Below are 27,969 nucleotides of genomic sequence, written 5' to 3'. Positions count from 1 at the left end.
CCAGGGCCAGGGCTACCAGAGCACAGCCCCATCCAGGTTCCCATAGCCTGGCTCGGCCCGCAGCCTCCAGTATGTGTTGTTGGTGACCCACCACTCCTTCCCACCGCTGTCCGTCTGCCGCCTGATGGGAGACAGCAGGATGGAGAGGGAACATGAGCATCAGGATCCAGGGAGGGCTCACAGTGGAGGAGACGGGAGCCTGGGCTACTGAGGGGCCCAGGGCAGAGGGAGAGGCGCAGGCACCTGAAGAAGCGAGCCTGGTGGACAATGTTGTTCTCCTCCATCACCTTACGCCTGTCTCGCTGCAGCTGCTCGATCCTTCTCTTCTGCGCCTCGGCAGCCTGTATGTTCCCCTCCTCCAGGTACCTGAGGAGCCCGATTACAGTTAGCAGAACTGCCCACTCTCAGGAGCCCCCAAAGCCAAGGCCTTTGTCCCCTGCTCAGCTCTGTCCCCTAAACAGGCCTCATGTCCCAGAGGTACCTCAATGGAGGAAAGGCGTCCTCCCAGTTCCCTGGAGGAGGGAACGAGCACAGTGGCTCTCGTGTGGCCCCTGTCTGGCACTGACCTCTGGTCTGGGCGGAGCCGTGTGTCAGTGGAGGGCAGTGACCGCTTCAGCTCTGCCGTCAGCTCATTCAGCTCCAAGGCAAACTGAGTGAAGCCGAAGTTGCGCTCATGGTCTGGGGGCATGGAGTCTGGGGGGAAGGCGTGGGGCTGGGGCAGGTGGACTGTGCCATGGCTGCCCTCCCCCTGTCCTGCCATCCCCAACAACCCCACTTACTGGGCTTCCAGATGCACTGACCACCTGGCGGAGGTCCCCGGTACAGCCCCTCATGCCACTTCCCGAAGAGCCGGTGGAGGACACGGCCGCTCCGGCTGAACACAGCACCCTGCACCTCGTGGACATTGGAGCTCCAGTATTTGGCCTGTGGTGGGGGTAGTAGGGGGTTTAAGGAGGTGTCCCCTACCTTACCCAGGGTGACCTCTAGAGGCTGCTGGGGGCGGCCGGGCCAGTCCATGCATACGCCCACCTTGCAGAAGGTGATCTTGCAGTGGCAGGAGCTGTCCTGGGTGTTCCGGATGAGCACCTCCCCATAGTGCTCGATCCAGCGCTGGCCACTCAGGATGTTGTGGATGCAGGACGTCACCTTGTTCCACTCAAAGTGGTCCCCAAACCTGGGAGAGGCAGGGTACAGAGGGCAGCCAGCTGGCCCTGGGGACCAAGATGCTATCCTGACTTGGGGAGTGCCTGTCTCACTGGAGAGGGCCACATGGAGCTGTGGAAAGAACCTGGGGTCCTGGTTCTGGCTCTCCCATGAAGGATGACTTGCATCTACAAAGCAGGGCCCCATTCCCAAAATGTATTCAGTTCACACATCTGCGTTCATTCATAGGGAATGGGGATAAAAACACAGACATGGTCTCTGCCCTTGGGTACCAGGGAGCATGGCAGGTATGTTCATGTATATTATCCTGTTTAATCCTCACTTCTGTTGAGCGTTATTAATACTCCTATTTTACTGATGAGGCGCTCTGGTAGCATAATGCCTAAGGCACTTGACTGCTAACCAGAAGGCTGGTGGTTCAAACCCACCAGCCACTCCTCAGAAGGAAGATGGGGCAATCTACTTCCGTAGTAATACTGCCTTGGAAACCCAAGGAGGGGCTGCTATGAGTCGGGTCTGACTCGACAGCACATAAACAATTTTACTGATGAGCAGACTCAATGCTCTGAGGCATTGAGTGTGTTTTTTTTTTTTTTTTTGCTGGCTTAATTATTAAGTGGCAGAACCAAGACCCTCACCAAAGACTTCTATCCATAAATGCAGCTCTCTCACATCCCTTACAATGATTTCTAGCTAATTCCTGGAACACTGGCTAATCCCCATTCCTTTTCTGACTTCATACCCCCCTCAACCTGTAAAATGAGCTCAGTGTTTTGTTTTCAAATGTGGTTTGTCACCCGTTAGTGCTGCAGTCAGTTTAGGTATGTGTGCGTTTGCATGTGTGTGCTGAACTGAAGTATGAAATATATTGCTTACTGTGAGTCATGGTCCAAAAAGTGTGAAAGCCACCATATCAGATGGCCTCTCAGAGCCCTTCCTGCTCGACCATTCTAAGAGTTTCACCTTCTTTATTAGCAACTGCTGTGAATATAGGAGTCCCTGAGTGGTGCAAATGATTAAGCACTGGACTACTGACAGGAAGGTTGGTGGTTCAAACCCACCCAGAGGCACCTTGGAAATAGCCATCTTCTTCCTAAAGGTCACACTGAAAACCCGATGGAGCAGTTCTACTCTGCACACACAGGGTCACCATGAGTTGGAGTTGACTCGATGACAACAAGAGCAACAGCCGTGAGTAGAGGTGCAAAATGTGCAGACATTGCCCCACCCCAAAGAGTCTTAGGCCAGGCCTGTCTCACCTGTCCCTACTGCCCACCCTGCACTCTCCCTGTCACCTGTGGGCTGGGCCTGGCTGCTGGGAGTTCAGGCTACGCACCTGGGCAGGCTGACGTTGACTGTCCCCACTGGCACAATCTCCAGGGATTTGCCCCAGAACTTGTTCTTCCACTTCATGTCTGGAATTGGGGTTGGAGGAAGAAGAGGGCATAGCAGAGGTAAGGCCAGAGGGTTTCCAGCCCCTCCCCTATCTGCCCTGCACCCACCCCATCCCACTCCTCACCTTGCCAGAAGATGAAGTTTTCAGACTCTGCATGGCATGCCGAGATCGGGGGGTGGTGAGAGACCTTGGTGTACAGAAAAGGCATTCTCTTGAGGCTGTCTGTGAGGGCCTTGGGGCCTGCTCCTGACCCCCAGGACTTCCCCCCACAAGCCCTTATCCTCAACCCCAACACCCCTGCAAACCAGGTCCCTTGTGCCTGCATCCTTGGCCTTCACCCCGATTCTGTCCACCTGCCATCCCTTTTTCCCCACAAGGCCCGCATACCCTGTCTCGCTCGCTCTCCTCGAGCCCTCCTACCAACCTGTCTGTGATGCCCTCCAGAACCCTGCTGGAACCTACAGACGCCTTCCAACTGTGTTGCAGGCCCCGCCTGAAACCCACCCTCTCCTCTTCCCTCACCATCACCTCCCCTTATAGCTTTCACATCCCACCCTTGAAAACTTAGCCTTGTCCTCAGAACACCACCACATCTGGAATCTCATCTCCAGCATCTCACAGCCTACCCTTCTTGCCTCTCTCTGAATTCCCTGACTCCCCTGGCTCCAGCCAAGACTTCCAGTTCCCCATGTACCCCACTTTCTTACAGCCTGTCAGCCCCATCCTGGTTTCATGTCCTTCCTTCCCAGCTTCAACCCATCATTCAGCCACCAGAACCCTCAGCAGCCTTCTCCTACCACTCCCCAGCACCAGCCTTCTCCATGCCCCTCCCTAGGCTACAGCTCTTCAGTCCAAATGTACACACCTGCTCCCGCCACCAAAATACATGCATGCCATCTCTCTCTCTGTCTCCTCTTCACCCAGGGTAAAATTCTTTTGACATAATCTGCATTTATTTTTCTTTACTTTTTTATTTTCCCTTTCCCCACACCTACTATAAACCCAGCCACTGCCCCATCCCTTCTCTGAAACTTCCCTGGTCTGGAAGGAAATGACATCCCCAGCCCCACCCTCACAGGAACTTCCCAGGAACCATCCTTCCTCCTCCTTCCATCTTTCCCTCCCTCCCCACTTCAGAGATCCTCCTCCTTGTGGTGCTTCTGTCCCTTGGTCCCCACCTTCCACCTGCCATCCTTCCCAGACACTGTTCTGTGAAGGAGGAGTCCATGACTTCTCCCACTATCTAAACTGGGGACTTCTTGACCACTCACCTGCACCCAGTGCTCCTGAGGGGCTCCAGGCCCCATACCCCAGAGCCTACTGGGTACCTCCCCTTGGAAGTCAAACCCCACATGGACAATGTGTCTCCCTAATTTCGTTACCTTCTTCATATACTCTCTATCTTGCTAATGACATTGCTACCACCCACTCAACCAGAAATCTGGGGGTACCCCACACTTTTCCCTCTCATTAGCCCTATACAACCATGCCTTGTTGACCACTGGGTCCTGCCAAGGGTAACATAATACCTCTTAAATTCAAGTCCACCCAGTCTTGCAGCCCCAGCCTGAGTGCAGGTCCCCATTGCTTTCACAGCCGTGACTGAAATGGCCTCCTAATGGCCTCTCTGACCCATCCCCACACACTACTGAGTGTTCTCTGCAAAGTGCAGTTCTGAGCCTGTCACTCTGCTGCTTAAAATCCTGCAGTGACTCCCCATGACCTTCAAGATAGAAAAACACAGAATAACCACCTCCTTACCTTCACCCACAGACTTCCTTGTGGTCTGGCCCTGCCTCATCCTCCAGCCACGTCTCTCACTTTTCCCAGACGTGCTCTCTCTTCTCCATTCCTTTCTCCTGTCTGGAGCACCCCACTCCCCCCACCCCCAGGTACTCCTGGCCAACTCATTCATCCTGTAAGCTTTAACTCCAGCTTCACCCTAGAGCATGCCTTCCTAGGGGGAGCTGAATAACCTTCTTTGGGCTTCTAGGATCCCACCTCCATCCCTCCAGAACATGTTACAGTAACTCCTTGTTTCAATACTTCTGTCTGGGCACTACACTGGAGATCCTGGCCAGGGCCCTCCCCCTCCCTAGCCTCAGCGCAGAGCACACTGGCCTGTGCTTCCTCCCTGAAGCCCTGGGCCCTCTGGCTTCCAGCTCCTCCTCCCTGAAGCCTAGGTCCTTCCTTGCCCCAGCACTTCTGAGCCAGCCCTCAGCTCCTGGGGCCCACACCTGCTCACTGATGAAGCGGAAGCCTCGGTCAGGCCGCTCACACTCGTAGGTCTCCCCCAGAACAGGGTTAAATGGTTTGCAGCCCGCTCGGTGGTACGTGGAGGAATAGGCAGAGACAGCAAAGGCCGCGATGTATACCTGCAGGGGGAGGGGCAGGGAGAACACCACTGAGCAGCAAGCGTGGCCCAGAGAAGGGCTCCAGGAGAAAGGCTGCTGCGCTACCACAGGCAAGGTCAGTGGCAAGGCACAGCCCAGGGAGCCTGGGGGCAAGTACCATGCGCTCGCAGGGGTCACTGATGCGGCTGGCCCGGTCCAGGAGGCTGCTGTATTCAAGCTCCTCACAGAGCCGCTGCAGAGTGTTGAGCGGCTCGTTGAGCTGCACAGGCATGGATACCTTCGACAGGTCTTTGCCAATGTTGTTGCGAAGGATGTTCCACAGGCTCACGTCGGCCCCGGGCCCGCTGGCCGCAGGCAGGCAGCGACGACGGGGTGGCCCTGCAGCTCTCCCTGGAACACACCCCCCCGGAGCCCAGCCCAGCCTCGTCACTTTCCCTCTAGACACCACACGCCAGTCCAGGTTGGGCTGCCTCCAAACCACCTTCAGCAATCACAGATGTGCGTGTTCCCAGGCTCCAGCCTTGCCGACCAGCTCCCCCAGGGACTGAGGGGACAGTCGTCATTGCCAGACTCCCACGCCCCGGGAGGCCCCCCGAGTCCTCACCCTGGCCTCCTGTACCCTTCCATAAACCCAGAAACAGGCACCAGACTAGAGGTTATTCAGCCCATTTTACAGATGAAGAAATGGACTCCAAGAAGTCAAATGACGTGTCCAAAGCCACACAGCTAGGAAGTGGTCAAGTGGGGCCCTGATGCTAACTAACCACGGCTCACTCCCAGGCCTGACCCCAACCCATCCCTAGAGCCACTCCTAACATATTCCCCCACTCACACCTTCACCTTCCTCATTTCTGGGGTCACCTCTGGAGTCAGCACCCAATCACAAGGGACTGCCTCCCCATGAGGCCTGGGCCATGGGCAACACCGCCTTTCTGTGCCACCTCCAGCCCTCTTTGTCCACTTCTGGCTGGCACCTTTCTGACAGTGCTCGGCTCCCCTGAGGTCCAGCACCTCCTCGGACAGGCTGGTGGTAATTTCACTGGTACACGACTCCTCCTCTTCTGAGCCCTGGGCCAGGACAGATGACAGGCCGGGCAGACTGTGCCCCTGGGCAGCAAGGCAGTGCCTAGGGCCTGCAAGAATCTGCCCACCTAGCCCTTTGGTGGGAAGAGGAAGATAAGGTATTTGGGATGCCTGAGCCCTCAGCCACGCCCAGGAGGCCTGGCATCATGGACTGTGACCAGTTACCTTGGGAGGGGAGGGCCTGGCCCTATGATTTTGGGGAGGAAGTGCAGACACTTAGCAGAATACAAAGTGAAGGGATGCTGAAGAATGACTGAAACCCAGGGTTTGGAGAGTGGGGTCAGGGGAGTGCTGAGGTGCAGACAAAGTCACGGGAGGATCTGGGGTTGGGGTCGAGGCAGCAGTTTCTGGAGACCCCGCTGGGGATAAAGAACGTCAAGCTGGGAGATATCTGAGCAGGGCCCCATAGACCCAGCAGGTTTAGACGGGTTTCCAGAGATAGCAGCAAGGCGGTTGGGGAGGACTCTGGAACCTATAGTTTCTAGTCTCTCTGGACCACACTCCATATTCCCAGGTCCCTTCCCTCTCACTGCCTTCTCCCTCACCTCATTCTCAGATGAGCTGGCAGAGAGGAGGACCTCGCAGGCATCAAAGAACTCTGTGTGGGAATCAGCAAGGGACAGGACGCTGCTCTGGGACAGCTGGGGGGTCAGCTCCCGCCCCTTCATGTACAGAGCTTCTTGCTGTGGGAACCAGAAGGGTTGAGGCCCCAGAGGGGGTGTCAGGAGAGTCGGCAGAGCTCCCCTTGCTGGACAAGTCCCCTCAAAGGGCAGCACAACTGGACACTTTCACCATCTGAGTGTGACCCCTCCCTGTGAGCAAGAGGAAGAGGCAGAGGGAGCTGAGGAGGGGATGAGGTGTGGCGGAATGAACACCTGGGAGTAATGGGGCGTGGGCTCCACAACTGCTAACCCTTCCTGAGTACTGACTCTGAGTCGGCTCCAAGTTCTCTGCGTGCATTAACTCACTCAGTCCTCACAACCACCCAATGAGGTGGGTGCAATTATTGTCCCCATTACTCCCATTTTGCAGATGAAGACTCTGAGGCTCAGGGTCACAAGGCCCACAGAGTACAGCTCGAGTCTGTGCTCAAATTCCCAACTCTAGGGGTTGATTCTAGAGCACTTCCCTAACCCATAACTCTGGGAGTGTGGCCCCAGCCATTAGACAAGCTGAGTTCCAGTCTCCTCGACTATGAACTTAAAGCGTCAGAACAACTGCCTCACAGGACACTGAATTAGAAGTGAAAGCCCTCGGTGCATGGTTGAAGACTGAGCAAGATGCTGCTGCTGAAGGGGATGATGTTATGTGAAGGGGGTGGAGCTAGGATTTGAAAGCTCTGCTTCAGGGCTGGAAACCAACCTTGCCCACTCTGGGCCATTGCTTCTGCTTCAGAAAGAAGGCCCAGGAGAAATGGTCCCAAAGCCCACCAGCTCCTCACCTCCTCGGGGTTGAGGGAACTGAAAGAGTCGGCGGTGGTGTCCGAGGAGATGGACAGCGAGTGGAGGCGCCTCTGGCCAGCTGAGGCCTCAGAGACCTGCAGGGAGAGGTGAGGGGACAGGTGCCAGGAGGAGGAAGGCTTTGCTGCCTGTAGAGACGGCCTCTACCAAGCTTCCCCGTTTAGCTCAGTTCTGCTCGCAGCCCCCAGGCCAGCAGTCCTGAGCCTCCAGCCCTCTCCTCCCGCTGCCACCCTGTTCCCCTAGCCTCACCCCCATCCTTGAGAGCTCCGAGCCTGGGGGCAGGTCCCTCAGTCGGTCCCGTTCAGCGGTTAGGGCAGCCAGCACACTGCTGAGGGAGCTGTGCACTGTGGGGACAGGGCAGGCCGTCAGATTCACCTCCTTTCCCTCCCGTCTGTGCTCGCTGCCCCTCCAGCATGTACTCACCCTTCTGGGCCAGGGCCCAGAAACTGCGCTGCAGATGGGCGTAGTCTGGGGGTGGCAGCCCGCGAGGGCCCGAGGGGTCTCGGGACTCCAGGTAGCGAGACAGGTTGGGAACAGAGCCATGGAGACGACCAACCTGTAGAGGAAGCTAAGGGTTCTCAGGGGTCATCCTTCATCAGCGCACCCCACCCCAGCAACTTAGGGTGCAGGCCCCACCTCACCCGTCCAATGGTGTCGTCCTTGGCGAAGCTCTGCGTGCACCACATGCGGCTGGTCCGTTTCCCCTTCTTGGGTCTCTCAGTTGTCCCAGAGGCCTGGCAAGTCAGGTGTGGGGACTTCCATTCTCAGGGTAAAAGGAAGGGGCAGCACCCACCGAAGCCCAGGCAGACAGCCGCAGAAGAGCAGCCCAGGCCAGGGGTGGAGACGAGTGACACCTCAGATGAAGAGGACCAACATGGTGGCAGATGGAGGGGCACAGGAGGAAGGAGTGCTCTGAAGGGGAGTTGGGACAAGGGGCAGAGAGGCAACTAGGCAGGTGGTAGCTCCTAAAACCTGCAGTGGCCTAGAGAGGAGCGGGGCTTGTCCCAGACAAGTGATGGGGATGAAGGCAGAAAGTGGGAGATGGAGCCCTGGGCAGGGCCTGCCAACTCCCGGGCCTTACCTGGTGTGTGGGGATCACAGGGGCTGAGGGGATCCGGTGCAGGGACTCCAGGCTCTGGAGGAGTCTGTGGAGTTCCTGGAGCTTTCCCTGGCACTCAGAGAGCTCTAGGGGGAGAACAAATGAGGAAGTCCTTCTCCCAATACCAGCCAGGGCACCCCAAAGTCTGTCCCTCAGCTTCCTTCCTCCCCCAAAGACTTCACCCAGCAGCCACAGAAATCCTGGCAGTGCCTTCCTTTCCCCTCCTCCTGAACCCCAAGCAGTTCCCAACGCCCACCTCTTAGCTTGACCTCACCTGGTTTCCCAGTTAGGCCCACATCCAACTCTGCCCCCGGCTCCAGATCACACCTCACCTCTACTGTCTTCACACAGACCCAGGGTGCCCTGTCCCTCTCTCCACTTGGTTTGCACTTCCCTCTCCCAGGCCAAATCAAGGCTCCTACTCCAGGATCCATGATTCTAGAGCACACCCCTTCCCTAGTTCTGCTCCTCGGGACCCTCCCCAGCCCCTGCGTTGGCATCCAGTATCTTCTCTGTGAGTCTTGGCCCCGTGTCCAGTCTGTCTATGGGCTGAAGGCCCAAGCCCCACCCTTCTCTGTAAGACTGGAGCTCCCCAGGGCAAGGCTTGAGGTTAGAGGAGAGGCTGTGTTTCTCTTATCAGACAGGGGCTCCCTGAAGGCAGAGATAGAGGTAACATGTCTCCTCTTTGAGACTACTGATGAACCTAGACCCAACCGTGTAGCCCTGCCACAGAGGCACTGAGCCAGACCCTCACCGTGGGAGCATCGGTCCAGCCCATCACTGTCCCTCAGCCAGGAAGACACCTTCTCCCGAGGTCCGACTCCAGGTAGGGCTGAGGTGCTACCTGATGTTGGAAGCTGGCCACCAGCAACCTGAGGGGTGAGTTGAGGGTCAGGAAGGCTGATGCCTGCCTGCCTGGGTCTCACAGTTCCCCACAGCCACCACTCCACCACTCCACCTGTCCCTGCCCCAGGGCCTATCTGACCTTTCGGTGAGTGGTGCTGGGCAGTAGGCCGCGGGGCATGTCCAGGCGCTGGGCCAGGCGGTGGGCACGAAGCTGGGCCACCCAGCTCAGGAATAGTTCCTGGGATTTGATCTGCAGAAGACAGAACGGAGGAGCGGTGCTTGGAAGGAGGGACTGCTTTCCAGGGCCAAGAAGTCAGGGCTCTGGTCCCCAGGTAAGCAGAGTCTCTCCTTACAGCCTCCCAGCTTATGCAAAGCCCCCTGGCAGGAAGGCTTCGTCCTCAGCTCTGTACTTGGTCACATAACAACCAACAGGGCAGATTCAGCTGCCATCGTTTTATACAGTGGAACTCCCTTCTTGTCAAACTCAGGGGCAGCCCACAGCTCCTCAGCCCCAGCTCCTCTCCCGTGTGCCCCAGTTCACACTCCCTGGGGCCAAGTCATACTCCCTGGCTCCTGGGATCTCACCTTGAGGTGGTAGATGTTGTCTTCAGTGTCGAGGTCAATGCGCTGGGCCTTTTTGTTGATGGACATGACAGACAACCGGACATCAATGGAGCCATGGAGCTTCCCCTTGGTGATCTGGAGTGGGGAGTTGGTGAAGGATTAAGGAGGCTGGTTTTAGGCTCCCAGGGCCACAAGCCACCATGTCCCTGAGGTTCAAGTGTCAGGCAGCAGGCTTGCCCTCATTCCCAAGTCACAGTATTGGTAGGAACTTGTCAATCACCATATTGTATACCTAACACCCTGCTACGTGAAGTCATATCCTAAGCTCTACAGAGATACAGAGCAAGGGAAAATATCCCACCCTTCGGAATCTATAAGGCTGAGGACCAGGCCTCAGTTCCTTGCTCTCAGCATGAGTATGGGGACAAGGACAAAGACAAGAAAGCTCCCATTTCTTAGGTACATTGTTTGTGCCAGCCATCGTCCAGAGAGCCTCATGTGTATTAACTTCCTTAACATGACAACAATCCTACAGACGTGGACTGGCATGCTCCCCATCTCAGAGGTGAGGAAACCGAGGCCCAGGGAACTCACTTGTGCAAGACCACACTTCCAGAAAATGGTAACTGGGATTCAGGCCCTGCTCTGTCTACCCCAGGTGCACCCCCGTCCCTCAGCCCTGAACCAAGGCCCTGACTCACATCTTGCCGAGTAGTTGCATAGTGCAGAATCCCATCTTCAAGCACAAAGTATCTCTGTGACATTGCCCAGGAGGAGCAGGAGCCCAGGAGGCCAAGAGGAAAGGGTGTGGGGAAGAGAGCAACCACGACACATACTTTTCTTCTCGAACACAAATACCCTGCATTGCCCAGCAGCCTCCCCAACCATTCCCATTCCACCCCCATGTCAGGCTCCTTGCCTTGCCCGCCCACCCTACCTTGTGCCAGCCCTTCAGAGGCCACTTCCTCTTCTTGAGCAGGTGGCCTTCCTGCCTCTCCGGCATGACAACTTCTGCCTCCAGCCTGCCCCGAGACTCCTCCACCACCTCCCAGAGCTCCGAGGCCTGCAGTCCAGGACAGAAAGGGCAGGGAGTGGCTGGTGGGGCTTCCACATCTGCCCCTCCTTTGGGCCAAGCCAAGCCCTTCCATTGTCTGCTCTCCCATCCCCAGACCTGCTGGGCACAGCTGGGCTTTGAGGACTGAGTGCTTTCAGCCAGGGAGGGAGAGTCCCTCTCTTGGAAGTCCATGGAGAAGGCAGAGACCACTTCCTGTGAGGACGCAGAACAGGGCCAAAGGGGAAGGATGTCACCTTGTCCTGAGGGGGCCCTTGAAGGAAGAGAGAGACCCCATTAGCTCAGACCCTGCTATCACCTTCAGCCTTCCCATCTGCAACCCCTCTAGCACTCACCACCTCATCTTTCCCTCCCCTGCCATACCTCTCACCACGTCTCTACCCTGCCCTGGGTGACTTTCCTGGCCCACACCCTCCCCCTCCAGCCACTGCACTGGGAAGTGAATAGAACACAGCCAGCAGGCTGGTGCCAAGAAAGCTGGTAGTTTGCCCAGCCCCACCTTGGGCACACTTTCCCCAGCTCCAGGAGACACACGGAGATTTCTTGGGAGGACTCCCTGGAAATGTTCAGAGGTGAGGCAGGGAAGGGGAGGGAAGGAAAAGAAGAGGCTCCAGGGAAGGACAAGAGGGAGTCAGGGATGGGAAGAGAAAGATTTGGCTGCCTGTTCCTTAAGACCCTCCATGCCCCCACCTATATAGCCTGGAGATGCCTCTGCCATGGTAGCCCTACAGAGTCCCCCCCAGCTCCTTCACCCCAACTCCCCTATTGGTCTCCATATTCCCTGGTTCTTGGGCTCCCATTTTCTGCATGGGAAAACTGAGGCCTAAGATAGTCCCTAATTTTTCCCTGTCTCTTCCCACCAATCTTCCCCCTGGATTTTCACCTGGGCCCTCAGTCCCCTAACACCTGGCCATCCCCTTTCTACTAACCCAGTTAAAGGGGCTCCTGAGAAATACCACCCACCAGGAGAGAGTGGGGGACTGGACCAGTGGAGACACTGAGCAGAGAAGAGGTGGCCAAGAGCCGGGGAGGGCCACACAGGTCCCACAGCAGCACCCATAGCAGTACCCTGGCCCCAGCCCTGGCCCTCCCAGCTCCAAGAGCCATCAATAAATAATGCAAGCATCTGTGTGTGAGAGCCAGGAGAGGGGACTGGAGGGGCGAAGCCAGTGGAGTAAGGGAAGCTGGCAGGTAGGGGCAGAAGGGCCTCTGCTGCCAGAGGCTGGCCCAGAGGGAAAACTCCTGCCTTTGGCCATTGAAAGTTCTCAAACTCTTCCGGGTATTTATGTGGCCTTTCCTGGCCCTGTGGGAAGCCTAGCCTCTCACTGCTTGCGGGTGGAGGTGGAGGCTGTGTCAGGAAGAGGGTGGGGGTTGAGGTGGCAGGTGAACAGTGCTCCCCACCTCCATTCCCGCCCAGGCTCCAGAGGTGCAGACCCGCTCAGCTTCAGGCGGACACCTCACAGAGATGTCAGCTGTGCCATACAACCCCTTACCCCAGGGTCCATGGACGCCAGTGCTCCTTGGCCCGCGCGCTACTCCATCTGAGTCACCCTCTCTTAGTTGTCAGCTCCCTCTTTGCAGAGCTGAGCAACAGCAGCAGCGGCAGCAGCTACTGCAGGAACCAGGAAGGAAGGAGATGTCGGAGCCTCCCCCCAGCCGGATCTCCCCACCTTCCCCTCCACTGTCCCCTCCTCCCGCCCAGTGCCAGGCGGCCGCTCAGCTCTGCCCCCCTGCTCCCCGGAGGACTCAGGGCTAAGCAGGCTCCCGCAATGCCAATCTGGCTTGGGAGCTGGGGCACCGACCCCACTGGGACCAGTTCCAGGTAGAGCAGAGAGGACAGGAAGCTGTTGGCCTCAAGCCAGCAGTAGTAAAGTGTTTATTCAGGCTGTAGTGGCTATGACCCCAGTTAGTGCCCAAGGCCATTTCCTTATTAACCCTCGCCACTTGAGGGAGGAATCTGGAAATAGATTGCAAACCTTGGAGCCAGCAAACGTATCAGGTTGATGGGGAAGGGATGGATGTTCGCTTTGGGACCACAAGAGACAATGCCAAGAGCACAGTCAGCAGTACAGCCAAAGAGTGAGAACATCCAGCCACCCCCACTGAGACTGCTTATGAGGGTGACACTCCACCAGGTCAGTACCCATTTGGGGGGCCCTAGATGTGCCTGTGCACTAAGACAAACCCCAGAACCTGCTAACAGTCTGCCTCTGGGGCAGTACTGGGGCAGTACTGGCTAGCTGATAAGGGCTGGCTGCAGCGAACTCTGGCACCCTCCCCTCCTCTCTGAGTGTCCTGCCCTTTTACAGGAGGCCTGAGTCCAGGTGCTCCATTCCAATTAAAAATCAGCTCATGAGAAGGATTGCAAACACATCCAAATGAGTATGGAAAAACGCCAGCTTTAAGTGCTGTAAAGCAACTTTTCTGGAAAGAAATGAGTTTTTAATGGTGGGATTTGAGGCACTGCCAGCAATGCCAGGTTCTCCTTTGGTCCTAGAAATGACACGGGCCACTTCGCCATGCGCTTCCCAAAGTCCTTGGCTTACCCTTAAGGTCTTTACACCTCTCAGGAGATATCTGCTCTCTGCTCCACTCAGGACCTGGCATGGCTTCTGTACCACCCCCATCCTCCAGCTCCCAGCTCGCAGGTGGCGACCAAAGAGCCACTAAGCAGCAGTGAGTGGCCTCAGCCAAACTGGTTCTGGCATTTGAAAGCCTCCAGAGCCTTTTTTTAAACCACTTCCTATTGATTGAGCATCCCCAGGACTATGGCATAGAGCTGGGCACCATGGGAAGTTTGGTCCAGGACCAGGGCACAGAAAAGCAGCTCAGCTCATCACTGCCAGGGGTGTGTGTCCTGGGCTAAGGAGGCTGTGGCACTGCTTGAAGTCCAGGAAGGACTGACTGCTGAATGGCCACCTGTCACCCCTGTATCTGCTCAGCATGTGCTTCCGGTCTACCACCTTCAGTAGACTAGCAACTGCTGGTTCCCCAAGACCTGAATGAGGTCTCTGACTTGACAGCCCCCAGAACCCCTCATTAATAGAGGATGCTGATTTTGTTCAGGAATGCTTGAAATGCATTACTACTAGGCAATGCTGTCAGCTCCCTTTAAAAGGACAAACATTTAAGAGATGTCATTTGTTCTCATGGAATCCAGACTTTCTGGAGTCATTGAGGCTGGATGAACCACCAAAACTATTGCCCTGAGATAACCTTTAAACCTAAACCAAAAATACCCTGAAAGCATACCCATGACCTGTACAGGGTTAGCAGACAATGTTTCTACATGTGTATTTGTATGTGTTGTAAGAATGTCCAGGCATATAGTAGAGCTGACAAGGGGCAAGGTCGTGGTGGCTTCTTGGCCACAACTAACTACCTGGAGGGAGTAGTTGGACTTGTGGGCTAGGGACCATGGTCGCAAGGGACATCAAGCTCAACTGGCATAACATACTACACAAAGACATTGTTCTACATTCTACTTTGGTGAGTAGCTACTGGGGTCTTAAAAGTTTGCAAGCAGCCATCTAGATGCAACGATGGGTCTCTCCTCATCCAGAGCAAAGAAGAATGAAGAAAACCAAAGATGCATGGAAACAATCAGTTCAAGGGACTGGTAGACCACTGATCCTCAGCCTATATGAACTATAAGGTGCCTGGCTACTAATGTCAACCACTTGGAGGGGGATCAGTGCAGGAGATCCTGGATACAGCAGGAGAACAATGTGGAACAAAACCCAAAATCATAAAACAAAGACCAGGTTTGTTGGTCTGACAGAGCCTGGTGAGACCCTTGAGACAATGGGCCTTAGTTACCCTTCAGATCTGGAGTTGAACTCACTCCTGTGGCTTCCAGCCATACAACACGCATATGGGGTGACATGTACATCAGGTAGATACACTCCTTGAAGCGATCAATCGTGGGAGAACAGAAGGGCAGTATTTGCACAGTGTGACAGCTTGGAGGGCAGGACACAGGGAAGAGGTAACTATGGGGAGGAAGTGGAAAGAGAGCTGTTGCATTGTGGGAAATTGCAATCAATGTCATGAGACAAAATGTGTATGAACTGCTGTATGAAAAATGAATTTCTCTGTAAACTTTCACCCAAATCACAAAAATAAAAAATAAACAAGCCCCTGAAATCTTCTTCAAACCAAACAATAAACCAAAACCAAACCCACTGCCATCAAGTCAATTCCAACTCATAGCAACTCTACAGGACAGAGTAGAACTGTCCCACTGGGTTTCCAGAGCTATAAATCTTTATGGAAGTAGACTGCCCCATCTTTCTCCCATGGAGCAGCTGGTGGGTTTGAACCACCAATCTTTTGGTTAGCAGCCCAACGCTTTAATGGTCAGTTGTTGCTGTTGTTACTCCACTTAATTAGCGAAGAATGTCTGCCTTGTGCTCTTTTAAGAACAGGGATCAAATTGATGATAGCAACTTGAAAGATTAGATAGGAACCTTAGAGGGGAGTGAGTTCATGTCAATGGGGGAGGAACAATTTGGAAAAGGAGGGTGTGATAGCTGGAGCTGTGTGTCAACTTGGCTGGACCACAATTCTGTGTGGTTTAAGCAATTGTGATGTGGGTTGTTCCAATGACGGGGTCAGATGTATATGTTTTGAGTAGCCAATCCATCGAAAGGGAGCTTCCCTGGGGGTGTGGCCTGATTCCAGGATATTTATGGACATTCTCAGAAAAGAGACGCTCTTCTGTGGATCGGGATTCTGTTGTGCTGCCTACAACTGTCTGTGAGCAAACAATCCACCATTCGGCCTGGAGATCTTGGATTCATCATTCATTGGAGTTAACAGCCAGTATACTGCCTGCCAACCTTGAGCTCCTCAGCCCCTGCAGCTCCATGAGTCGGGAAAAGCCTCCAGCTTGACGTTTGATCCAAGAACTTTGGACTTACCAGCCTATAAGTGTGTGAGCCATTTTCCTAAGATAAATTTCTCTTTCTCTCTACATATAAGCTTTACTGGTTTTTCTAGAGAACCCAGTCTAACACAGAGGGTGAGAATAGTTGCACAACTTAAAGAACGTAATCAATGTCAAAAGAAAAAAAAAAATGTCATTTGGGTACATTTAGAAACAGAACGGTAACAGGTTTGAACGAAGGGAAGAAGTATTTTCTAGGAAAGGAAGTGGGGGAGTCAGAATTGAGAGGTCATCAAAGAATAAATCTGCAGAGGAAATCAAAGGCATTTCATTTATCATGAAGCAGTGCTCCCAACCTATTTCACAGCATGACACACCCCAGGGATAGAGAATTAACATCCCAGCACACCTGGGACCCACTTCCAGTCCCCTAGCAAGGAGATGCTAGTGTAGAAATTCAGGTCATGGTCTTCAGAGCCAGAAACCCTGGTTAAGTCCCTGTTCTGCTACTTATTAACTGCATGGCACGTATTTAATGTCTCTGACGCTTCATTTTCTCCTCTGTGAAAGAGGATAACATGGTCAGGAATGAAGAACACACACAACATGCTCAGCACAGGGCCACGCACATAGTAGGTACTCAGCAGAGGCTACTGTTACCACTATTACTCAAGTGAAGTTGTGTCCAGAAGAGGACAGGCTGGGGTGGGGAACGCATGCAGCAAGGGACAGTGATGGGACAAGGCAGAGAGCAACATCCTCATCTTTTCAACTTCTCTGCCTCAGACCTGGAGAGCTGAAATGGGCTTTGCTTTTGTCATGTAACAAACTGAGAAAACCAAGGACAAATACAGTAGTTAACAATCTCCATTCTGAAGCTGGGATTCCTCCACATTTCAGGATCAGTGGAAGCCAGGTAACCACCCCAAATTCTTCCACATCTCCGATGAAGGACAACATAGCCAACAGAGTGTATTTATGGCCAGGGCTGGGTATAACAGGCTATGAGTCTGTAACAGGGCCCGGAAGACCCAGCTTCCCACTGGCTGGCTTGACAGAGTCCCCTTCATGTTGCTGTCGGATGTACTGATCCAGCAGGGCAGTCAACCGGAGGGGCTGGTGCTGAAGTAAGGAGTGGGTCTGGGCCATTAGTAGGGTGAGTCCTCCCACCAGCTCCCCCTGCACCAGGGTCAGGCTGGGAAGCTTGGAGTAGTTGATGAAGCCCTGCCTGCTGAGTATGGTGTTATCAATGCAGCCACCTGCAAGAAGATGGGGTCAGGGTGGCTCCCCACAAATGCCTTTCGCATCTGAAAATGATGTCCCGACCCTAGAGATTTGCTTTCCACTGCCCTTCTCTTCCTCCTAGCCTTCCCTGAATGTTGGTTTCCACTTGTCCCCACTCTACCCCTATTTTGCTTGGGACCGATCCCCTCCCTCTCTTCCTAATTCTTCTTTTAGAAAACCTTTGCATAATATATCTACCTGGCCCCAAGTCTGACCAGGTCAGTGTTTCCCAAATTTTACTAAAGATTCATGGAATGTGTGTGTGTGTGTTGGGGGGGGGGAGCTTACGATACACACAGATTCCTGACCCACCCCTCCCCCAGGCCCCACAGACCGATTAAGTTTGAATTTCCAGGGGTGATTCCCAGTATTCTCTCTAGAATAAGCACATCCAGTAGCCTACCATCAGGGGAGTCTAGGGAACACTGATTGTCCTTTACCATTCTCTACTTGGGCTATTTGTTTTAAACATCTTTATCTATGTGAGTTTCAGCACCCACTACCACCAGTTTTAGATGCAAGGTGTCTGAACTTCCTCTCCACAGTGCCCAGTACACCTTCCTCCTTCCACCTTCCCTAGTCTTTCCAGAGGTGACCAGGGTAGTGAGATAACACATGTAAGAGTGGCACTGTCAGGCTTCAATAAGTGGTGCTATGGACTCCGGCCCCATTTGTGAAAAGGATGTTCCCTCTAAGGATGTCCACGGCTTTCCCCAGACATGCCTAGCAGATGGCACCAGGATGCTATAGTACCTACTCCCCTTCACCCCCACTTCTAGCCAGCAGGGCTGTTTGCTCACCTAGCAGTGGCAGGAAGGGCACACTCTTCAAGATTCGCACCATCTCCTTGACCTTGGGCTCTTCACTAACCAGCAGCAGGTTGTGGCCCACAAAAAGGGGCAGCAGGTTCTGGTACTTGGAATCCTCCAGGAAGGGCTTTAGAACCTGGAACAGCAGGAACAAATGGCTTATGAGGGAAGAGTGGGAGGAAGAGCCAAACATCTTGGTCACAGGAGGCTTCAAGCAGCCCAAGGGTCTCCTCACTCTCTATTTGCAGTGTTGGCACCAGACACTAGACAACTGCTTGTAGAGAAGAGTAGGAAATGCTGCGTCTAGGGAGCAGATGCTGGGATCTGAGGCTGGTGGGGCTGGGAAGAACACAGCAAACCCATGTCAGCAGGCCCACTTGCCTACCTGGTTGGGGAAGATCTTCATCAAGATCTTGTGTTTCCGTAGCCGATGCCGTACATGGAGCTTGTCCTCTGCGCTCAGAGCCACGTTCTGGCAGACAGCTATCATTCGGTTGTCTCGGAAAACAGCCGCTATCTCCCGTTGGAGGAGCCGGATGAGGCCTGTCTCCTAAAGTCAGGAAGGGAAGGCCATAGGGCCTAAGCTGCCTCTCCTCCTGTACCCTTTAGGTTCCAAGGTGCTCAGTGATGTCCAAATGTGCAAAAGACTGGGTAATAGGTAGGACAGCTGGGCCCTTGACTCTCAGAGACGTGTTACAGCCCCCCACTCCAATCTCTTCACTTTCATTAGATAACCACACTCTTTCGAGCAGTGTTTTCCAAACCAGGAACACTCAGTCACCCTGGACAGGTCAGCAGTCTGGCCCAGTCAACATATTTGATGATGGTATTATTGTCAACATTACTTCAATTCTCCCTCTGACACTGTATTCATGTTGAATTATTTTACCAATTATAAATACAAGATAACTTTGCCACAGTGTTAATACAAAACTGAAGCATTTTTACAGAATGAGACTTCTTTTGTTTTTTAAAGACAGTGTTTCTCATCATTGAGAACTTAAGGACTCAAGAATATATTCACAGGCCTCCTTAAACACTGTTTAAGAGGTTTTTTTTCTCCCCAAAAAGTAAAGACCCAAAAATTTACTTACACAGTGGAGTGCCTGGAAGTCAGGGTGATCTTTGCAGAGTTTCATGAAAATATTAACAGGTACAAGTTAAAATAATGGAAGACTCACCATCGTGCTCAATCTGGGCTCTAGGTCCCCCATCCAAATAGTAGCTACTAGCCACACGTGACTACTCACATTTAGTTAAAATCACATACAGTGAGAAATCCACTGTGGTCACACGAGCCTCATTTCAAGTGATCAACAGCCACATACGGCTGGTGGCTACATACTGGACAGTGCAGACATACAATATTCCCATCACCCCAGACCTGCATGACACAGGTCTAGATTACAGAATAATGATAAGGGAGTAGGCACCATTGGCTATGTGAGAAAAATTGAACTGGGAAAACTCTATCCAATGACTACTTTTATCTGAGTTGCAGGGGAGGGGAGATGCTGTTAATCAGTTTTAGGTGAGCAAAAGCTTAAGTCCTGCTGAAAGAGTCCCAGCCACTGAAATATAGTTTGTCAAGTACCACTCTCTAGGCTGATGCTCCAGACTCATTTAAGACAGCTCTTTGCTTTCAGGACAAAGCCCAGATGGACGGATTGAATCCTTCTGGCAATCTTGGAGGAATTTCTGCTGAATGACTCATATTAGCACTTCTCTGACTATCTGGCATCTGACTGAAATCCCTCAGTCTGCAGTTACTGCTCAGGTCCCCACACTCTAGCTTTGGTCAGAGAAGACAGTTAACTTGTCCTGGAACAGCACTAGATAACTAGAAAACTAGAATTTATTAGGTACTTACGGTAACAGGTACCATCATTACAGCTGCAAATCCTCCACTGGTCTTCCTATTCTTTTTTTAAGGACAAAGAATCTCTATCTTTCCTCCAAAAAATGTAGAAGCTTTTCAGGACAAGAGAGATACTTTGCTCTACGCTCATCTGCTTGGAAAGCTTTCACACATACCTTATTGGAGACAAGTAAAGAACCAAGCATATTCAGCAAGCCTTTTCAATACACAGAGCCCAAAGGCCAATACAAAATCAAGCAGAGATTTGACTTTAAAGTACTTGGACCATGGGGTCACAGTGGAGAAATGGAGTGTGACTATGGCCTAGAGCCCTCCTTCATTAGATCACTTTAATCCACCATCCCACCACCTGGTGATGGTATACCCATTCTCCCCCTTACCTCCTGGGGAGGGCTGGGAGGAGGTGGCAGGCATCTTGGGTTGATGGCAGGTTTGGGGGGTATATACTCAGTCAGAGCCATCAGCTTCTGCCGCTGAAAGTGCATCACACGACGGTGGCGGGTAACAGCCTTGGAGCCATAGCGGACAGTCTGGAGGGTGGGCAGCCGGCCTGGGAGGGGAGATGGCAACATGGGTGAGATGCAGCCTCATAGAGGCCCTAGTTAGCCACAGAAGGAGAAAGAGCAGGCTCTCTTGGCAGAGACAAGGGCTACAGAGCCAGACTCAGCACAAGAGTAGGACAAAGAATTGCCTGCCAGAAATCCTAACTTCCCAAACTTCTTCCTCTGTTTTAATGGGTGACTCTAGGTCTATCACTTGGTCCCTGGAGGATCCCATTTCTCCAGCTCTTCTTTATGTGAAGAGATGGGGGAGAAAAACGAATAAAGGAGTAAGGCACTTGACTGCTAACCAGAAGGCTGGCGGTTCAAACCCACCAGCCACTCCTCGGAAGGAAGATGGGGCAATCTACTTCCGTAGTGATACTGCCTCAGAAACCCAAGGAGGGGTCATTATGAGTCGGGTCAGACTCAACGGCACATAACAACAACAACATTAAAAAGGGGTGAAAAAGTGGCCAAATTTTTTCTTAAATGGCCAAACAGTAAATATTTTAAGTCTGGGAGCCATAATCTCTACCACTACTACTCAACTCTGCCACTGTATCATGAAAGCAGCCATAGACAATATGTAAACAAACAGGTGTGGCTGTGTTCCAGTAAAACTTTACCAGCAAAAACAGGTGGCCAGCCCTGAAATAGTTTGCCAAACCTTGGTCTAAGCCAGTGGTTCTCAAAGTCTAGTCCCTGGACTGATTAGCATGAGTTGGGAAGAGACCTACTGAACCAGAATCTCTGGGGACGGGCCCAGTAAACAGTATTTTAACAAGCCGTCCATGTGGCGATGATGCATGCTAAAATTTGAAAACCACTGCCTCTAAACATTAAGGAGTTCTGGTAGCACAGTGCCTAAGGCATCTGACTGCTAACCAGTTTAGTGGTTCAAACCCACCAGCCACTCCATGGAAGCAAGACTGGGCAATCTACTTCCGTAAAGATTTACCACCTCAGAAACCCAATGGGGGTCGCTATGGGTCGGAATCGACTCGATGGCAGTGGATTTGGCTTGGTTTTTGGTTTACTCTAAACATTACTCTGACGCCTTCTCTCATGATTTGAAGCAAGAAAAAAAAGTTACATCAAGCTTGCGGTTCTCCTAAACAAATGTCCTTTCCTTACTTCCGTACTCCTCCTCCTGCTCTGAGGCATCAGCTGGACAGCACCCTTCAGAAACAAAGGAGCCACCTGAAAGCCCTGCACCAAAGGGATCTCTAAGAGCTGAGGCTAGCACTTCCCACCTTCCATCCTTTGCAAAGTTGGGATGGGATCTCAGGAAAAGACTTCATTAGAAGGCGGCACTAACACCGTCAAAGACCATGGAGGTTTGCTAGCATAAGAGGCTTTATTGCCAATGGCATAAAATACAACCTTTAAGAGCACAGGCTCTGACATCAAATGAAACCAGATTTCAGTCTCTCTTCCACCATTCCCAGCTGTAACCTTGACCAGTCACTCAATTGTTGTGAACCTCAGTTTGCGCATCTGTGAAGAGGGTATAATAATGCCCTCCTCTTAGGGTGCTTCAAGATTTAAATGAGATAATGCATGTGGTGTAGTGTCTAAGGCTTTTACTGCTAATCACAAGGTTGGTGGTTCAAACCCTCCAGCCACTTCTTGGAAGGAAGGTTGGCCAATCTACTTCTGTAGCAGGACTACCTCAGAAACCCAAGGAGGGGTCGCTATGAGTTGAAACCGACTCAGTGGCAGTGAGTTTGTTTTTTTGTCTGGAATGCATATAAAACATTTATTACAGTGCCTGGTGTATACTAAGCACTTAAATTCATTCATTAAGCAAATATCTATTGCATGCCTACTAATGGGAGCTCTGGTAGCATAGTGCCTAAGGCACTTGACTGCTAACCAGAAGGATGGCGGTTCAAACCCACCAGCCACTCCTCGGAAGGAAGGTTGGGCAATCCTACTTCCGTAGTGATACTGCCTCGGAAACCCAAGGAGGGGTCGCTATGAGTCGGGGCTGACTCGACGGCAAATAACAACAACAACAACAACTAATGTCACACACCATGCCGCCTGGCAGCTATGCTGAATGAACGTGGTTCTCCCCTTTGGAAGGTTTTAGTATAATGAAGACAAGCGAATAAATAAATGCAAAATTAGATTGTGATACAGACTAAAGGAGGGGTTAAGAAACAGGTGCAAGACAGAGATTAACAGCGGAACTTGCTTTGTGATGAGGGAGGGCCTGAGGAGGTGCCATTTAGGCTGAGGCCTCAGGAATAGAAAGGAGGTACAGTAAAACCTGAGAAAAGAACCTGTTTAAGGTAGAAATCTGTCAGAGAAGGAAAACGCAAATATTTTCCACCAAGACGAGGCATAGAAAAGTGGTAAGACAACACCTTGTCAAAGGCGGAAAACTTCCGAGACCCAAAAAAACAAGGCAGTCCTGTCGAGTTCCGGCTCTGACAGGTTTCACGGTAAATCGCTAAGGTGGAGAGGGGTTGTGTTCAAACAAAAACAACTCTGGGGTGGGCAAGAGCTGGGTAAGTTAGAGAAACTCAAAGAAGGGGAAGGTCTGGGGTGTAGGAAACAAATAACTGTTGTTGTTATTACTGTTACTCGAGTCAGAGCGAACTATGTGGGGAAAGAAGCTGGAGATGTAGCCAGGGTCACTGGGAACTGTCTGGGTTAGAGATTATGGGAAGGAATCAGTAGTAGAAGACAGACGATGAGGGCTAGAGACCGCGGGCTGGATCGCGCCGGCAGAATTTGGGTAGCTCCTTACCCGCCTGCGGCAGGAGGCCCCCTACTAAGATCCCAACCACTGGCGCAGCCATCACCACCGAAGCAACAGACGGGAACCGAGAGGAGACGGAAAGAGCTAAGGATTATGGGGCATCGAACCCTGTGGACGGAAGCAGTGGGCGGATCCACCGGTCAAAGCAGTAGTCCGCATGCGCTGAGTCGTCAACTGTTACCCTGCCCTCTCCTCCCATCTGGCGTCCGGTCTCCTAGCAACAACGCCAGAAACTAGGAACTGCCTTTTCCTTGCCTTCGGTTCGCGCCGCGCGCTGTTCATAATCCTCCAGTTGCTGCCAACGAACCCTCTCCACTTCCCTCAAGCCCCGGATTTAGGATCTCCGTTTACTTTTGTTTCAACCTCATCCCAACAATTTACTCTACATTAACGCCTTTCCCTTGTTCTCCGAGTTTCTGAGCTTCTCCTCATACCATCCTGGGTTCCACCATCCCACTGACCATCCACGCTGCTCCGCCCGTTTTCCTTCCTCGCCCGCCCCAGGCCAGCAGCCTTTTAGATCATGCCTGGAAGTGAGTAGGGAGGTGGGATGGTGGATAGAACAGTTGGACAATAGTGGGGTCTGGCCTCCTGGTATGAGGAAATGTGAAAACTGGTCTCATATCTTCACAGCTGAGCTTGCTCCGAGTCCAGAGGAAGGAGGCATCTGCATCACTGAAGCCCTTATCACTAAGCGGAACTTGACTTTCCCTGAGGATGAGGATCTGTCCGAGAAGATGTGAGTTCACGAGGAGGGCAGGGAGGCTGGAAGATTGAAATGCACAGGGTGATCGGCTGAGCTGTCCTGATTTGTCAACTCACCTTTGTGTCCCTCTACTTACTCTAAGGAGCTCTGGTGGTGCAGTGCCTAAGGCATTTGACTGTTAACTAGAAGTCTGGTGGTTCAAACCCACCAGCCACTCCGAGGAAAGAAGACGAGGCAACCTACTTCCATAAAGATTTACTGCCTAGGAAACCTAATGGGGGTTGCTATGAGTAGAAATCGACTGGATGGCAGTGGGTTTTACTTACTCCACACATCCCATGGTAATGTGCAGCTAATCAAAATCACTCAACCATTTAGAGGACACTGGGTTTCTGTTACCAGTGATGGGAATATTTGAGAATGGTTAATGGTGATGGTTGAACAACATGATGAACATATATAATACTAAACTGTACATGTGAACACTGTTGAAATGGGAAATGTTACCTATATCTTTACCACAATTTTTTTTAAAAATCACTCAGCCGTCTAACTCTCATTGAAACACCTTGCCTCTCCCCCCGCCCCTTCCCATCTTCTCTGTTAAGTCCACAGAAATGGTGAATCTTCAATTACACCACTTTGCCAACTTTCCTCCCAGGTTTCACACTCTTGCTGAACTGCAGACTGTCCGCCTGGACCGTGAGGGGATTACTTTTATCAGGAATTTGGAGAGCCTCCAGAATATTCACAGCCTCTATCTGCAATTGGTAACTTCTTGCCTCCTTTCTCCCCTTACCACCTCCCCCACACCATGAACTCGGTCTGTCTAATCGGCAAGGAACCGACCAGGCCATCTTGACCATTCCCTGGTATTTAGACCAACTGGCCTTCATTTAAACAGTCCCCAGCTAAATTGGTTCTCCTGAATTGAAACACTGATGCCCTCCAGCCCCCAAGTCCCCAGCTAAATCGGTTCTCCTGAATTGAAATACTGATGTTCTCCATCCCCCAAAAAGAGATCCTGAACAAACTCTTGAAGCACTGTTATTGTATCATATGCTCTTCTTGGTCTAGATTTCTGATATCTACCTAAGTCTCTCATGTTATAAAGCTCAAACCTATTTCCTGTTTTGAAGACGAAGAAGAAAAAAATTAAGCAGACTCTTGTATACTTTTCAAAATGTTGAAGGCTATTTATTGTTGATGGTGGTTGCTTGGTTGGTTGGTCTTCAGCCTTATCCAGGCTGAGTATACCCAGCTCCTTGAACCTTTTCTCACTTTACAAAACAAAGTAATACATGCTTATTATTCCATCCCAGTATGCACAGCACCAGGGCCTTTTCCATTTCTCTGTGGTCATTTAGTTTCCCCTGGGATTCCTAGGTCACTCTTTGGTTGCGAGTTCAGAACAGAATTCTTTAATCAAGTTTAGCCAACCTTACCACCCTTATTCAGCCACCTGGAGAAAGTAAAACACCCCCAGGTAGTGACAACCATTTCAAGGAGTAGGGTGATCATTCCCAAAGTGCTAGATCTCCAGGTGCAAGTGTAGAGAGACATGGCCTGGAGATTTTGTCCCCTTAAAGCTCCACCCCTCTCCACCTGACCTCAGCTTGGTTTTAAAAAAAAAAAAAAAACTCACTGCCATCGAGTTGACGGCGGCTCATGGTGACCCCCCTTGGGTTTCCAAGGCTGTAAATCTTTACAGAAGCAGACTGCCTCATCTTTCTTCCATGGAGTAGCTGGTGGGTTCAAACCATTGACCTTTTGGTTAGCAGCCAAGCACCTTAACCATTACACCACCAGAGCTCCTTTCAGCTTGGTTTTCCCACCTTGATTTCTTCCTGCAGAATAAGATCCAGCAAATTGAGAACCTGGCTTGCATCCCCTCCTTGCGGTAAGTATGGCAGGGGTGGGGGTGGAGAACCCAACACCCCAAGGAACTGGCTCAGACCTTCACAAGCCTGGCTCCTTGCCAGCTGAGAGCCCAGCAAGCCTAGTTCTGCCTCCCTCACTCCAGAAAGGCCCTGTGTCCCCACTCACCATCAGCTGCTTAGCTAGTGGACCCAAGTGCCTGGTGCCCTCCTCCCTACAGCGGCTTTGTGATTAAGCTCTGTCTCTGCCCCCTTCCTTTCCCCTACAGCTTCCTGTCTCTGGCAGGAAATCGTATCAGGCAGGTGGAAAACCTCCGTGATCTCCCACACCTCCAGTTTCTGGACCTTTCTGAGAACCTGATAGAAACGCTGAAGCTGGGTAGGAACGCTTTCGTCCTGGCTCCGGGAATAAGTCCCATGTGGGGCCTTCCCTCCTTTCTGTCCCGACATCCCTGTGCATGCATTATCTGCACCCCTCACACCAACACACTTCATTCTCCAGGGGCTCCAGGGGGCTGTGCAGAGGAGCTTTGGGTTGGAAAATAGGTTTGAGCACCTTATCCTCCCTCTCTTTGGTATGTGCAGATGAGTTCCCCCAGAGCCTTCTCATTCTCAACCTGACCGGAAATAGCTGCACCAAGCAGAATGGCTACAGGTGAGGAGTTGAGGGAGGGGAGGAGAGAGTAATGCTGAGAGCCACTTGCTCACTCCATATGGGCTCCTTCTCCACCTGCAAACCTGGGGCCATCTTCCATGGCACCTTCTCCTCCTCCATCTCAGCTTGAGTCTGCCCCTTTCCTTCCCATCCTCCTAACTCCACATGGATCCAGCCCTTAGCCCTTTGGGGCTGGCCACAGGCTCTGTCACCTAGCTTGTGGACCACCACTCCTGGAGCTGGGGGGCTGTGGCTGTGTCTTTGCATCTTGCCACACTCCCCACCCAGGGCCTTCCTGGGCAGCCATTCTTCTCTCCACCCTGCAGAGAGATGGTGACAAGAGCCCTGCCGCTGCTCCTGGACCTGGATGGGCAGCCCGTGCCAGAGCGTTGGGCCTCAGATGAGGAGGAGAAAGCCTCCGGTGATGAGGACGAGGACTTCCCAGAGCTGAGTGGCCCGTTCTGCTCAGAGCAAGGTGACCCTCTGTCCTTGCAGCCTCCCCAGAGCCCATCCTACCCTCTGGCAGGGAGGTGGGGGGTGGGAAGCTAAGATGGTGGCCCAAATACAGATCAGCATCTGGCCAGAGGTGGTGGACAGTGCAGTCAGGGCAGGAATCCATCTTGGGCATGCAGGTGACCTGGGTGCTTCCCACTAGGGACATGATGAGGGAGGTTCTCCCTGAGCCCAGGCACATCTACCACCCTGGCCCCTCTCAGGCTTCCTCAAGGACCTGGAGCAGGAGATAACCAGGCACAAGGAACGCAGGCAGCAGGCAGCCCTGACGGAGCACCTCCTGAGGATGGAGACCCAGCTCGCACTCACGAACCTCCCCATGCTGCCTGAGGAGCCCATGGCTGGGGAAAGCAGCACTCCAGTCCCTCCTGGGCAAGGGAAGAAGACCCCCAGTGAGCCCACCTTCTCACCACGAACATACTCTACCACCAAGAAGCCTTCCTCCCAGGGCCAGCAAGGCCAGGCACAGAAGGGGGCCATGGCAGCTGCGGCTCCCAAGGCCTCCCTGACTGGGGCCCCCAGCACAACCAAAATTATGACCAAGAAAGTCAAGAAATAAAGTGTGGCCTGTCTATCAGCAAAGCTACAGAAACAAAGGAGATGCTGATGGGGCCTCCCCTTGCCCTCATATCCCTCACCCCCAATAAAGTCTCTGGGCCATGAATACATGTCTTCATGTCACTGGGAGGCATCTCATCTCAGGGGCTGCCATCAATAATGCACTGGGAAACAGCCCCAGGAGAGACTTTCAGGAGCAGCCAGATCTAAAGACCAAGTTTCTAATTTTTCAGGCATACTCTCTCAGGCTCACCTCCTGGCTTCTTGACTCTGTATGATAGGAGGTGGGCACCACCTTGCAGAAGACACCATCTCACGGTGGGCCCAATCTCACTACCACTTCCAGGGAGTGTCTTCCCGAGCTCTAGGCCAAGAATCAAACCCTGAGGTTCCAGTTCTTGCTGATAGTAGCCACTAACGTGTTGGGAAGGCATTCTGGTGGCGTAGCGA

At 52.6% G+C, this 27,969-nt stretch overlaps 3 protein-coding genes across 3 annotated transcripts; 1 reads left to right on the top strand and 2 right to left on the bottom strand.

Moving 5' to 3' along the window:
* Positions 1–12: 12 nt before the first annotated feature.
* Positions 13–11,212, bottom strand: OSBPL7 (oxysterol binding protein like 7). Its single transcript, XM_042781079.1, has 22 exons — positions 11,138–11,212; positions 10,904–11,029; positions 10,668–10,721; positions 9,988–10,101; positions 9,542–9,652; positions 9,311–9,428; positions 8,539–8,642; positions 8,099–8,191; positions 7,881–8,013; positions 7,707–7,801; positions 7,439–7,534; positions 6,543–6,680; positions 5,889–5,982; positions 5,072–5,349; positions 4,798–4,935; positions 2,684–2,747; positions 2,501–2,579; positions 1,030–1,174; positions 780–924; positions 567–693; positions 244–366; positions 13–121 (listed from the first exon to the last, which is right to left on the bottom strand). The coding sequence occupies exons 1-22, from the start codon at positions 11,210–11,212 to the stop codon at positions 13–15; spliced, it is 2,559 nt and encodes an 852-aa protein (XP_042637013.1).
* Positions 11,213–16,928: 5,716 nt separating this feature from the next.
* Positions 16,929–23,328, bottom strand: MRPL10 (mitochondrial ribosomal protein L10). Its single transcript, XM_007942180.2, has 5 exons — positions 23,199–23,328; positions 20,279–20,448; positions 18,405–18,569; positions 18,011–18,155; positions 16,929–17,185 (listed from the first exon to the last, which is right to left on the bottom strand). The coding sequence occupies exons 1-5, from the start codon at positions 23,248–23,250 to the stop codon at positions 16,929–16,931; spliced, it is 789 nt and encodes a 262-aa protein (XP_007940371.1). The 5' UTR covers positions 23,251–23,328.
* Positions 23,329–23,733: 405 nt separating this feature from the next.
* Positions 23,734–27,520, top strand: LRRC46 (leucine rich repeat containing 46). Its single transcript, XM_007942179.1, has 8 exons — positions 23,734–23,743; positions 23,844–23,949; positions 24,578–24,686; positions 25,770–25,816; positions 26,063–26,172; positions 26,379–26,448; positions 26,775–26,923; positions 27,165–27,520. The coding sequence occupies exons 1-8, from the start codon at positions 23,734–23,736 to the stop codon at positions 27,518–27,520; spliced, it is 957 nt and encodes a 318-aa protein (XP_007940370.1).
* The last annotated feature ends 449 nt before the right edge of the window (positions 27,521–27,969 follow it).

The sequence above is a fragment of the Orycteropus afer genome, unplaced genomic scaffold (assembly GCF_000298275.1).
Source record: "Orycteropus afer afer isolate SDZICR_OR568_19922 unplaced genomic scaffold, OryAfe1.0 scaffold00085, whole genome shotgun sequence".
In the NCBI taxonomy this organism is placed as follows: domain Eukaryota; kingdom Metazoa; phylum Chordata; class Mammalia; order Tubulidentata; family Orycteropodidae; genus Orycteropus; species Orycteropus afer.
Note: the sequence above shows the minus strand (reverse complement) of the source record. Positions and strands in the feature narration are given on the sequence as shown.

Bases quoted from the DNA above. Each gene is read 5' to 3' on its own strand.
- LRRC46 (XM_007942179.1), top strand. The intron at 24,687-25,769 runs GTAACTTCTTGC...TTCTTCCTGCAG, and splicing joins ACAGCCTCTATCTGCAATTG to AATAAGATCCAGCAAATTGA. The intron at 25,817-26,062 runs GTAAGTATGGCA...TTTCCCCTACAG, and splicing joins GCTTGCATCCCCTCCTTGCG to CTTCCTGTCTCTGGCAGGAA.
- MRPL10 (XM_007942180.2), bottom strand. From the start codon at position 23,250: ATGGCTGCGCCAGTGGTTGGGATCTTAGTAGGGGGCCTCCTGCCGCAG. The intron at 18,570-20,278 runs GTAAGGGGGAGA...TCCTGACTTTAG, and splicing joins CTCCCAGCCCTCCCCAGGAG to GAGACAGGCCTCATCCGGCT. The intron at 17,186-18,010 runs GTGAGCAAACAG...ATCTTCTTGCAG, and splicing joins GCCCTTCCTGCCACTGCTAG to GTGGCTGCATTGATAACACC.
- OSBPL7 (XM_042781079.1), bottom strand. From the start codon at position 11,212: ATGGACTTCCAAGAGAGGGACTCTCCCTCCCTGGCTGAAAGCACTCAG. The intron at 11,030-11,137 runs GTCTGGGGATGG...CCTGGACTGCAG, and splicing joins AGCCCAGCTGTGCCCAGCAG to GCCTCGGAGCTCTGGGAGGT. The intron at 8,014-8,098 runs GTGAGGTGGGGC...CTTCCTCTACAG, and splicing joins AGGACGACACCATTGGACGG to GTTGGTCGTCTCCATGGCTC.